Source organism: Pipistrellus kuhlii, unplaced genomic scaffold (assembly GCF_014108245.1).
Source record: "Pipistrellus kuhlii isolate mPipKuh1 unplaced genomic scaffold, mPipKuh1.p scaffold_m20_p_6, whole genome shotgun sequence".
Taxonomy (NCBI): Eukaryota; Metazoa; Chordata; class Mammalia; order Chiroptera; family Vespertilionidae; genus Pipistrellus; species Pipistrellus kuhlii.
The window spans coordinates 48,966,584-48,979,014 of NW_023425562.1; the positions used below are offsets into that span (position 1 = coordinate 48,966,584).

The 12,431-nt window shown below is 41.0% G+C and overlaps 1 protein-coding gene across 34 annotated transcripts in view; it reads left to right on the plus strand.

Moving 5' to 3' along the window:
* The window catches only part of TCF4 (transcription factor 4), a 344,054-nt gene that overhangs the window by 297,213 nt on the left and 34,410 nt on the right, over positions 1–12,431 (plus strand). For 28 of the 34 annotated variants that reach the window (XR_006740306.1, XM_036419939.2, XM_036419946.2 and 25 more), the window contains 3 exons: positions 7,288–7,355; positions 8,682–8,760; positions 11,118–11,194. Coding sequence is in view for 33 of the 34 variants with exons in the window: in XM_036419939.2 (XP_036275832.1) it covers positions 7,288–7,355; positions 8,682–8,760; positions 11,118–11,194 (224 nt within the window). In the remaining variant the exon portion in view is untranslated. The remainder of the gene's footprint in view (positions 1–7,287; positions 7,356–8,681; positions 8,761–11,117; positions 11,195–12,431) is intronic. The other 6 variants (XM_045574565.1, XM_045574559.1, XM_045574557.1 and 3 more) reach the window with 1 other exon arrangement.

Sequence of the window (12,431 nt, forward strand, 5' to 3'; positions counted from 1 at the left end):
GAGAATACTCACTGGGTATTTTAGAGAGGAGACTGTGTAACAATAATCCTGTGGCTACTCTTAGCTATTTGTAGTTTTTTTTCATTTCCCTTAGTCTGTAGAACTTTGGGAATGATGATGAATCACTTATGTGGGAGGTTGGTTTTTTTGTTTGATCGTTTTGTTTTTATAAAAAAGAGATATATTTTGAAGTGTTGCAAATGTAATCCTGCCTAAATAATACAATCTCTGTTTATTCAATAATATATTTCTCACTTGAGATTGTATTATTATATTTCTCACTTGAGATGAGCCATCTAGCAGCCCTTCACTATCACATCTCATTGAGAAGCAAATAGAGATTTCCATTTTTGTAACTTTTCAAAGTTTCTACAAATGTGTTGCATGAGTTGATTTTGGGGGGCTCTGGACTGCGGTCAGATGAGGACATTTTGTAGCCATCAATGCAATTTTGGAAGATTTGAAAAACAAGAAGAAAGAAGTGCAGAACTGAAAGAGTGAGAGAAGCATATTTCACTTCAGTGTGGTTTGGCACATGGAAAGCCCCTTTTTGTAGTCATGAGGTCTAGTTATAAAGCAGGCTGACCGGTCATTCATCCTCTTACATGGCAGATTTCCTGTCTGCTTGTGGTTTGAGTAATTTTCTTTTTTAGGAAGGTATAAAGGTGGAGCAAGCGCTTGAGTTGAGGAAAGCATACTTAGGCACTGTTTGAAAAAAAAAAAAAAGTTTTGTTAATTAATTTGTAGAACAGTCTTCCTGGGAGACAGGCACTAGACTTGGGAAGAAAGATATTGAAGATATTGCGAGAGTGTAATCTTCGTCCCTGGGCTGTGGTTAGCAAAGCCATGCATCTCGGTGGGAATGGGATGTGCCTTAGTAAACCATCATTAGCTTAAAGAAGAATAAGAATGTCTCCTCTCCTTCATTGGGCCTGGGCAGTGTGGAGCTCTAGGCAAAAGATGGACTTAACTTATTTAAGTGGAGGGAGGGAGGTACTAATTAGGAAGCTGTAATTTTAAAAGGGAAAAAAGTATGAGACTTTTGGAACCTAGAAAAGGAATTTTTTTAGACAAAACATTATTACATAAATTAATCCATAACCATGGGTGTACTTGTCAAAATCTGCTGGTAGAATGTGAGAAAGCTTCATAATCTTTTCAGGAAATAAGTAGACATGGTAATTCGGCATTTTGGAAGAGCCTGCATAAATGCAGTTATGAATTCCGGGTTACTGTCAGAGAGAAGACTCATGTTCTCCCTTAAAACATGTCTTCCAACTCCTCCAGTTAAAATGCAGAGGGAAATTTGCTTATGATAATAGGCTTCCTGGTTGCACCGTGTCTGCGTGACTCAAGTGTCTTCACACTTTAATTCTCTTAGGTTTTGGCTTGATTTTCAGAGGGTGGTAGAAGTCAGGGACGGCAGCATGTCTGTCTAACAAGAGAAGATTTCTCTTCAGTTACTAATGCTTCCCTAACAAACAGTATGGGCTAATAGGACACATCTGTAGACTTTTGAAAATACTTGGCATATACTCACTCATTCTGAAATGCAGGAAATAAAGAAATATTACATTGCCTGTATCACAAAGAACAAACAGAGCTAATTAAATAATTGGTAAATAGGGAACACATAGCTTGACACATGTTTAAGATTACACACATGATTCTGTAGAAAATAGCTGTAAGCAATACTAATGCCGTAAGAATGGGGTTCAAGCGCTAACACATGGACATCAGATTTTTCAAGTTTTCTTCCTGTAAAGTTGCAAGGCAGTGCAATCTTTTAATAAACAACATTGACGTCTTAGGAAGCTATTTTTTGTTTGTGTGTGTTTTTTTATTTATTTTTTTTTTTTTTTCAGTTCAAAGGATTATTAGCCCATTTCTCAGTTTCATCTTCCTGGTAGTCAACAGTTGTCCTGAACTGGTCATAGGACAACAGAGCACATGTGGCATGAGAAGAAAGCTCTAGAACTATTGCAAGTTCTGTTCTCTGCATTTCGCAGATGGAACATGCTCACTGGGGTCTCAGATGGCCTGTGTTTGGTTTGAAGAAATGACCATTGCTTCTTGGGGGTTTTGTTTGTTTTTTCCCTTTTAATTCCTGGTGTTTTTTTTTTTTTTTTTTTTTTTTAGAAACCCTTAAGTATACATCTTACTTAGATTATATTAATGGTGGAATTTTTTTTTGTAAGTGACACATTCATTCATGGATTTTTGAAAGAATTAGAAAGCATTTCACTTGTTACACAGAATTCACATTTTCCTCTGATGCCCTGCCAGCACACTCAGGAGATTATACCAGACCTTTCTGAGTTAGAGGGATCTGGAAGTGTATGCGTATAATACAGGGACACAGCGCGGGCTGATAGAAGTTAGTTAACTAGCCGAAACTGGTTTGGCTCAATGGATAGAGCGTTGGCTTGGGGACTGAAAGGTCCCGGGTTCGATTCCAATCAAGGGCATGTACCTTGGTTGCTGGCATACCCCCAGTAGGGGGTGTGCAAGAGGCAGCTGATTGGTGATGACTCTCTCTCATCGATGTTTCTAACTCTCTCTCTCCTTTCCTCTCTGTACAAAATCAATAAAATAGATTTTTTTTTAAATTTAAAAAAAGAAGTTAGTTAACTAATGGAGCACCCAGGTAAGGAGAGAAGCTGTAGCTGAGGGCTAAGGGAGTTACCAATCCCAATCCCTTCAAACATTATCCCTAAACCCTTTCTTTTTTTTTTTAAATATATATTTTATTGATTTTTTACAGAGAGGGAGAGAGATAGAGAGCTAGAAACGTCGATGAGAGAGAAACATCGACCAGCTGCCTCTTGCACACCCCCTACCAGGGATGTGCCTGCAACCAACGTACATGCCCTTGACCAGAATCTAACCTGGGACCTTCCAGTCGGCAAACCAACGCTCTACCGCTGAGCCAAACCGGTTTCGGCCCTAAACCCTTTCAATATTATCCTGCTGAGTGTATCTCAGAGGAGGAAGTATAGTAAGTTATTAAATGCCAGCTTAGAGGATAGAAATGGGAGAGGTGAGCAGCCATATACCTTTTGTTATATGTGTGTTTCCTTCCTAACTGCAATATCCAATAGCCCTTCCTGCTCAAAAGCATTGAGGCCACTCTACCTCTCACACAGCTGACTCTTCCCGGGAAGGAGAGAGTTGCAGTTCCCATTGGGAGGTACCGTTTCTTTCCGCTCCCAGGGCGTGACTGCTTGTTGTTTGGGCTCTACACCCTCCCTTACCCTCAGAGGGAATTGGCCATCCAACCCGTACAATGCTTACAGTAACTCTTATTGCTTTATTGGTCTTTAACTGGCCTGCTTGCTCATACAAGGCATTTCCCATGTTTTTAACCTCAAACCAAACAATGTTGAAGGAACAGACTACCAAGATGGATTTAATACAACATGTGCTAAAGACCACCCTGGAATATATCCGGTTCATGAATTAATCTGGCTTACTTACCACTTTCACTTCTAGTGGCATGTTTGTGTGACATGAAGCACTTGAGTATGTGGCTTTTCTAGCAGAAACATGTCAATTTCCCCTTGGGGACTTGGCTTCACAGTTATTTTATATTAGAGTAGTCACATAGATTCACTTTGTCTTTTACAAGGATCCTGAGCCTTCAAATAGAATTGGGTGAGGGACAGGCACAGAGCATAAGAGTTCATGAACTTCACCCAGCAATGTCCTGGCTCCGTAGTTACAAAGACCACTAATGGAAAACAATAAACTGGTTTGATTGAAGTCTTCTTGTCCATTTCCTGCACTTGTCCTGGGAACCAGCTTTCCCCCTGAATTTCTAGAAATCCCTCGTGCTAAAAATTAGCGCATTATAGCCCAAATTTGAGGTTTCATTATAAAATTAGATTCTGTAGCTGTGCTGGAGATGCTCCTTCTTGTGTCATCTTTATAGTCACACTCAGGCCATTGTTAGGATGCTTTTTTTTAATCGTTTAATAAGGTGAGGCTCACTTGCACATAGTTCAGAAAAAAAACTAAATTTTAAAGCAGTCATCTTCTTTCAGGCAAACACACTATGAAGTGCACTTATCATTCCTTTTATATCTCCATGATGTTCCCAGCCTGAGGTTATGGGTGTGTATTAAAGGGGTAACATTTCCGCAATTCTGGTTTTCAGTAGTCAGTCCCCAGGCACCACTCCTTCCTGGTGTTTGGATGAGGGTGTGTCCTAATGGGAATTGCCATTTCCCCAAAGCGGAGATTGAGTCCTAGGGTGGTCCACGTAGCGGAACCCCTTTCTCTGCTCCATGGCTAGCCAGCAACAGCACCTGCGCGCAAGCCAGCTGAGCAGTGCTCAGGTGGCTGGCAGTGCCGAATCCTCCTACAGAATTACAGTTCCTCTTAATCACAGCTCATCTTCCACTCAGGTTTATCTTGCAGCCCTGCTCCAAGACAGATTCTTTTTTTCTCTTGAGCAAGAAAAGTTGAATAGAGCTAAAATATCTGAAGAAATCAACCCAGTCTTTCCCAAATAAGGGCAATCGTTTTCATCTTTATCTGTCACATGGGCCCTTGGGTAATTGCTCATAATACGAGTTGACAAAAACTTGGGGTTAGAATAGTCATCAAGTCCTGTTACCTCCAAGCCAAAAGGTGAATTTGATAAGCACCAAGTTCATTAGAAGTGAGTGTGGCTAAATATGACTCATTACTTAATATAAAAATAAATTATAACTTTGAGAATTAATGCTGTATTCACTTTCTGATTATTTGTGCCCTTTGACATATCAGTCACACAAATAAAAAGAGAACTCTATAGCAGAAGGACCCATGTCGCCTCACATGCTCATGGACTCTAGAAAATGCGTCTTCCCCAATGTTTCCTGGAACAGAACAAAAGGCATTCCAAACGAGGGGGCAAACTGGCCCAGTAAACAGCTTTGAAATTTAAGCCCTGGATTCCTCACTCCAGCAAGGTGGAATGGCTGCATATTAAAAATAGTCTATTCTTATCAGCGGCCTCCATGAGTAGCCTGTTAGTTTTCGGAATCATTTTTTATGATAATGTGAGGTAAGGAGTTGATCCTATTTTTTTATTCTACCTCCTAGGTCCTAACATCTCCCTCTGTTTAACAGGCACTTAATACAAAGTTTAGTATGAATGTGATCATAGTAATTATATATTATTTCTTGTAAAGTGTGATTTTTTGTGTGTGTTACATGTAATTAACTTTTTTTTTAATGTTCCTAAAGTATTTCTGTTGATTTTCAGTTCTGTTTGGCTTCCTGAAAAATTATTTTTAAACACTTATTATCTTAATTTTGAAGTTGTTCAAAGGGAGAATTAATCTTTTGAAAGCCACAATGGTAGCAAATGTTATCTGTAATTGAAACAGTATCTTGTACTACTTGGGTTTCAGTTCTTTTTTAGATAGTGTAATTTTTCCATTGTGGCTTTGCACTTACATATCTGTTTTGTAATTAAGCAGATATCACAAATTATTTTGACTACTAAATCTAATTTTAGGTATATATGATAATGTAAAAATTATATATATGAATTTCTAGAAATCATATATATAATTATATATAATAATATATAAACCAGCTGGAAAATATTGCTTCTCTCCATGTTTCCAAAATACTTATTGTTTTCTATTTAGAATTGTCTTTATTTAAAAAAACAAAACTCCTTAATACAACAATTTTAATTTTCACGCCAGATAAAATTTAATTTATCTCTTATACTAAGTATTTTTAATACTCTTGATATCTATGAGTTCCTTCCACTGACTCAGCATGATGTCAGACCCCCATTTCAAAGATTGCTTCCACTTAAAATCCTTAGCCCTAATAGCCAATCAGAGACGAGCCTTTTAATTACCTTTGGAAATTACAGATTACAGCTTCACTTTTTCTAGGACAAGGTCAGCTACTTTTTAATGATACAGTTTCCATTTGAGTCTGTGGAACGAAAATGAATGTCTTGTCCAAAGGTGATTGTGTTCGTTTTACCATCTATGAGTGTTCTTTCAAGTTGAGTAATAGCACATGAATATGGGGGTGGGTTTTGTTAATCAAATAAAACACACATCAGAAGACCACTAACTGATCATACACAACATGTGAATATGTAAAAATAGCCAGCAGAATTCAACTGTGCTAATCAGAGGTCAAGAGTGTGGCCTTGTAACCTGGAGAAGGGGAGAAACTGACCCCTGGGGTCTGAGCTCGGCTCCACTTCACAGACTGGACATGGAGACACATTGCCAAAAAGCTGCTTTCTTGGGTCAAGGATAGGGCTGCAAATTAAAAAATAATAATAATAATAAAATGAGAAAATTGTTATTTGTGAAATGAAGTTTTGCTTGGATTAATCAGTTTTCTTCTCTTATTTCACCAAGTATTGAAAAAATATCTTCCGCTGGAGCTTAATATGTTTTATTTAAATACTACATCAGCTTGCTGAAGTCAAGGCCCCGGTGGCTGTAGCATAGCACACGTGGGCGTTGTGCTGAGACTGAAGACCTCCGAGGAGCACTGACTATCCCTTTGTATAAAGGCAAATTGCCTTCAAAGTCACTTGCTGAATAGAGCTGGCTTTGAATTATGCACAAGCACCTCTGTCTTTTTATTAATAGCACTCTTTGTTCATCTATTTTGTAGATAAAAATACCAGTGTTTAAGATGGAGCGATAGCTTCATGATTATGTAGACTGATTTTATCTCCAGAATCTGAGGGCATGTTGACTTCTAGTACACAACAGTTCAAGTTTTTTTTAAATTTCACTTAAATCTGTGCAGGATACATGTTATTTCAGATACTAAAAATATTTTTCTCCTAGGCCTGTTACAGACTTTTTGTTTGTTAGTTTGATTTTGTTTACTGTGGAACTTTGAGAGGAGTCCCTCTTTTTATTTCAAAGGAGATGTAAATTATGCCTAAGGAGAATTCAGTTGACTATCTGAAATATAAAGACAAGCCAAACTTTGAGGACTTATGACACCTGAAAGTACTGTCTATTTCTTAGCAATAAACTAGCATTCATCACTGCACACTCCTAGGCAACAAGCCTGAAAGTTATAGCAACTAAAAGGCTATATCTTTAGACCAAGGTATCAGGTTTATATTTTATCTGTAGAAAATGTAACATGAATATATTTGACATCTACCTCAGCAAACAAATTAATGCTAATTAAAAATTAATGTGTCATAATTAGCATTAAAAATGCAATTAAATTGTAAGTAAATGGACCAGGAGTAGAAAAACTGTCTGGTTTTTCATATTCTGCCTTTTGTTTTTGCAGCAAACAGAGGAAGTGGAGCAGCAGGCAGCTCCCAGACTGGAGATGCTCTGGGGAAAGCACTTGCTTCGGTGAGGCAATATTGACTTTGGACTTCCTACGTTGCATTGTGGAGGCCTGAACTTCAATCACAAGTGGACATGTGGAATTTTATACAATGAATGGCAAATAGCTTTGATTTGGGAAATGCTCGCTTTCTTGCATAATGATCACTGGAAAATTTGAAGAGAGAGCTCTCAGCTTCCATGGTTGGCTGGTCTCTTCCATCCTGTCTCCTCAGGGCTGCTAAGTGGTACTTAGTTACAGGTTCTCGGATATTCTCAGAGCCCTTAGGTGTACAGATTTTCTATCTGGATTCCTTATTTTTCTCTAACGTCAGCTAGGCCCTCCTTGACCACCTAAGACTGACTTTACAAGGGGCAATTCTAAAATACTTTAGAAAAGGCATTTAAAAAGACCATAATTGCCCCAACCGGTTTGGCTCAGTGGATAGAGTGTCGGCCTGCAGACTCAAGGGTCCCAGGTTCGATTCCGGTCAGGGGCATGTACATTGGTTGAGGGGACACCCCAGTTGGGGAGTGTGCAGGAGGCAGCTGATCGATGTTTCTAACTCTCTATCCTTCCCCCTTCCTCTCTGTAAAAAAATCAATAACATATATATTTTTTAAAATAAGTAAAATAAATAAAAAGACCATAACTGAGGTCTAGGGGAAACGGTCACACATTTGGCCTGGGGACTCGGCTTCTCTGCCTTACCTGCCCACTGCCAAGAGGCTAGCCTGGAAGGTGTCCTGCACGTTCACTAGTGACAGTGTGTGTCAGGGAGGGGAGGGTGCCTGGTGTTGTCTTCAAAAGCTAAGCATGGTCATTTGCAAATGTTATTGGAGATTTGGTGCTCTAACATTTTATCTCTTGGGTTGGTTATTCCGTTCCATCAGGAGTATAAAATATGTTGGGTTTCTCTTAACATTTTTACCAAGTAAACGTTTTTATTTAATCTAGGCATTCTTACGTCTTGGAATCAAATGCCTTAATCATGGTGAAGAGGGAGTTGGGCAGCAATCTCAGGGATGACGTGGTCTGGCCTGTTTTGTGTTTCTCTGTGGCTTGCTCACAGCCAGGCAGCCACGGGCGGCAGTGGGCGGAAAAGGACTAGAGAAGTAGTTTGCTGACCTCCAGTCCCGGTCTTTTCCGACTATCCTATATGACCTTAGTATAATAATTCTGGTTTTGAAAAATTAAAGTGGTTACCTATCGTTACTGCAGTTGATCGCTAAATGTATTTTGTACATTGTAGTTTTTAAATGAATTGCATGGCTACTTCGCACTTGACAAAATAGTTGATTGTTTGTTCCTAATAATGAGGATCTGTTTTCTTTTCTCCCCGTTGTTTTAAGATCTATTCTCCAGATCACACTAACAACAGCTTCTCATCAAACCCTTCAACTCCTGTTGGCTCTCCGCCTTCTCTCTCAGGTACTGTCCTTGCTCCCACTCCTCGCGGTGCCCGCTGGTGAGTGATGGCCCCTGGGCTCCCAGCATGGGAGGGGAACCCCGTCCCTCCACGGGCTCCAACCCCATTTCCTGACACACAGAACAGAGTGGAGAGGCCGCCTGCCGTGAAGGCACAGCCATGGACACCCAAACTTCTCTTAAAAATTAGATGTTTTTTTAAAAAATGTTCAGGCATATGGGAAACTTATTTCTAAAAATTTTCCCGGCTCTTTAGAAGATACTCCATAGAATACCATGTTCTAATAAAACATCTCAAACGAGAGCAGGTAGTACATAGATTGCACAGTCATCAAATACAGACTATCCAAGAGGCTCTTTTCCGACAGAAACTTTAGACTTTCCACATCCCCTCTTTGGAGTCCATGTAATTGGAATGTTTGAGGAAACTGTGATCTTGTAAATAAGTTGTGAAGTGTGTGAAGTAAAAGGGGATGTTTGCCTTTAAAAATAACAAATTACGTGAACGGTGGCTTCAGGTAATAAAATGTAAGTTCTTACGTTATGTTAGCAAAGCAGAGGTCCGTCTGAAAGGCTATTGCCCTTCCAGTATAAACGCTTCCAGAAGGCCCTGCCTGGGGCCTGTCCCCACACTCTGGAAAGAGGGCAGGTGGCTTCTAGCACAGAACTAAGTCACATCTGTACCTCATTGAAACCTGACCTTTCTGTAATTTATAGCAAGTCGCTTGCCGAAATGCTGCCTCCTCCATCCCTGGAGCAGCACTCACAGGGCCCACCACAACCCAGCTCTCTGGTCTCAGATCTCCACCAAGCTTCCGGAGGTGGGGTTTGATGTCAGCCTTCCCAAGCCTCCGTTGACATGGGGGGCGGTTGGGGGCAGCGGTCACAGAATAGAGAGGGGGAGCTGGACATTTAAGTCCCAATGCCCAGAGAGACAGAGTTGAAACTGGGAAGAAACAGAGATGATAGTAAGGGATGCTGCAGCAGCAGGGAGGCATCCCCCAGGATAGAAAAGACAAGGGGAGCTCAGCGTGGTGCGGTGCCTGCCATGCTGTTCACTCTGGGAAGTGACCACCAGCCCCTTACACAGGGCAGCATCCCATGAGGCCCACGAGCAGGGGTCTGAGCAGGGACAAAGAACCCCATATGCCCCTTCAAGCAGAACAACTCTAATGTTGTCTCTTTTATAATTTGGGGGAAATTCTAGAGTCTGATAAAGCTTGAGAACCACTATCTTAGTCTAATGCATAAGGTTAAGTCTGTAGCAAAGATCCGGGTGCTCGCAATTCTGCCTCTGGGATCCAGGTTAATGGGGTGCCGAAAGTAGCGGTGCACAAATCATGCCGGAAAACGCCCCAAATACTCTGAACCTGAGCAGGGTGCTCTCAGGGAAAGAGTAGAAACAAGGCCATCGCGAGGCCCTGGGAACCCATCCTGGAAGGCCAGCCGGCAGCAGAGAAGGGCCTCATGAGGATGTAGACCCGGGGCAGCTCGCCGTTTTCACGCTGAGAGCTCTGTCCAGATTCTGTCACTGAAAGTAACTGGACAAAATACTCTATTTTCATTTAGCATCGGAATACACACGCACGCACCCCCAGGAATGACAGGAGAATGAGTATTTAAAGTGCTAACTGTGTCGGGCGTGAGAGTTCAGTGACATCGTAGATTTTATTTCCCTTCCTTGAATTATTTATCTTCTATTCCGAGTGCATATTATTTTAAATTTAAAAGGAGAATGTTAGACATGTAATATTTATTATGGCGGGCATCTTTCTTTACCCGCAGGTTTAGCGAATCGTTAAAAAAGAAATTTTCTTCAGAAGAAACTACTTACTTATTACTGTTGTGATGTTGAGTTTTTAAATTGTGGGTTCTGTGGATTCCTGCCAACTAATCTTATTTCCTTAAAAAGTTTCTGAAGGCTTACTGCTTCTCAAGGATCATTTTAAAACCAAGTCACAAAGCTGTTTTTCATTGGTGACAGAACTTTGGTTTAACAAACTTGCCTTGCAAGGAGGCATAATAAAGTCTGTCCCCCTTCCCTCCCCCCACCCCCACCCCCTGCCTCTTGCACTCTTAAAAGGACCTTGACTATGTAGTAACAGTTTTCTTCAAAGGATCATTTCTCTAGCTAAAAGTCCTCCTTTTAGGAAGCTTGAGAGAATTCTGAGTCTGTCTATGTAGCGTCTCCGTGTTTTACATTTAAGATGTTTTCCGTGCCCCAGAATTTTTGGATGGGAGGCTCACCTTAGGGTCCATGTGGAAATCAGCCTTCTGTGGCTAAGAGAACTGTTTGAAGTGTCGGTGAGGTTGTTTTTACGATGATGTCGATCACATTGTAATTCCCTCATTCCTATCAGCAGGCACAGCTGTTTGGTCCAGAAATGGAGGGCAGGCCTCATCATCTCCTAACTATGAAGGACCCTTGCACTCCTTGGTAAGTCCCCCACTCCTCTCCGCTCCAGCCACTTCAGAGCGTGTTTCTCTTTTTGCCTCTGGTTCACTCCAAGATTAGACTGTGTTTGTTCCTGTTTGTAGTTTGTAACCCAGATACCATAGCCAGTGTAAGCTCAGGGCTCTAAAGATCTAGGACCAGATAGAAGATTAAAAATCCTGGAAGAATAGTGGCCCCTCCCATCTGGGGAAAGATCCCTGCCGGTGATTAGATTAATTCCCTGAGATGAGCTGCTGAAGATGCGGCTAAGCTGTGTACGGCACCACTTGAAGATCCTATATGTCTCTTCTCTGCTTCCCAGAATAACAGCGTTATAGGCATTTTCCTCTTGACCTTGGAATCAGAAGCCTACTACTACTTCCTTGTTCACTTTGGTTCTCACAGAAACCTAGTAATAGCAGCACATACATGTCTGCTCTTCCAATAGGTAAAGGCTGAACATGTGCATGGGGTTAATGAATATTATAAGTAGGTGGTGATTCAGTGTCTGACTCTCTAGGCTTTCTCAGGTCTCAGCGATGGGACTGGAAATACGCATGAAACACCACCACACAGTGCAGTATCATCAGGCTGTGTATGAACCAAACCGGGAGGGGGAGCAGCAAGGAGCTCTTCAGTCTTTCCGCCTTGTTTCCCTTTGTTGAGGTGACATGGAAGAAGGCATACACATCTCTATCTCATTTCATGTTTTCTTGTCAGCGGTTCAGGGTTTCCCTCTCTTCCGGCTTACCATTTAAATTAAGGAAAATCTAAAATTAAAAATACAAAGGTATAGTTCCCCCCTTGTTCTCTCTCTGCTATGAATCCTCCAACTCGGCATGTTAGCCGGTAAATGCAGCCACAGAGTGAGGCGGCATATGCACTACCTCCCCAGCCCCACTAATCTGCAGCCAGTGTTTACCTCCGTCACTTATTCTCTGGGACCCATCTATCAAAACTGGGCTTTGTCCAACTCTAAAACTGTAAAGACTGGGTTTAAAGTTGTGAACTACAGCTTTAGTTCCTTTAAATTCTCAAGAGGGGATTCGCACGCAGAAACTGCTCTCTCCTCCAGGAAGCTGTGAGCCAGGAAGGATGGTAGGCACATGTATTCTTTCTTTTCATGCTTACATTTACACTTGGAAGTGTATGTATATATGTATATATATATGTATGTATGCATTCCTATTTTTAAAATTAAGAAGCGTAGACTCAAAGAAGTTAACAAGTTTTCCAAGGT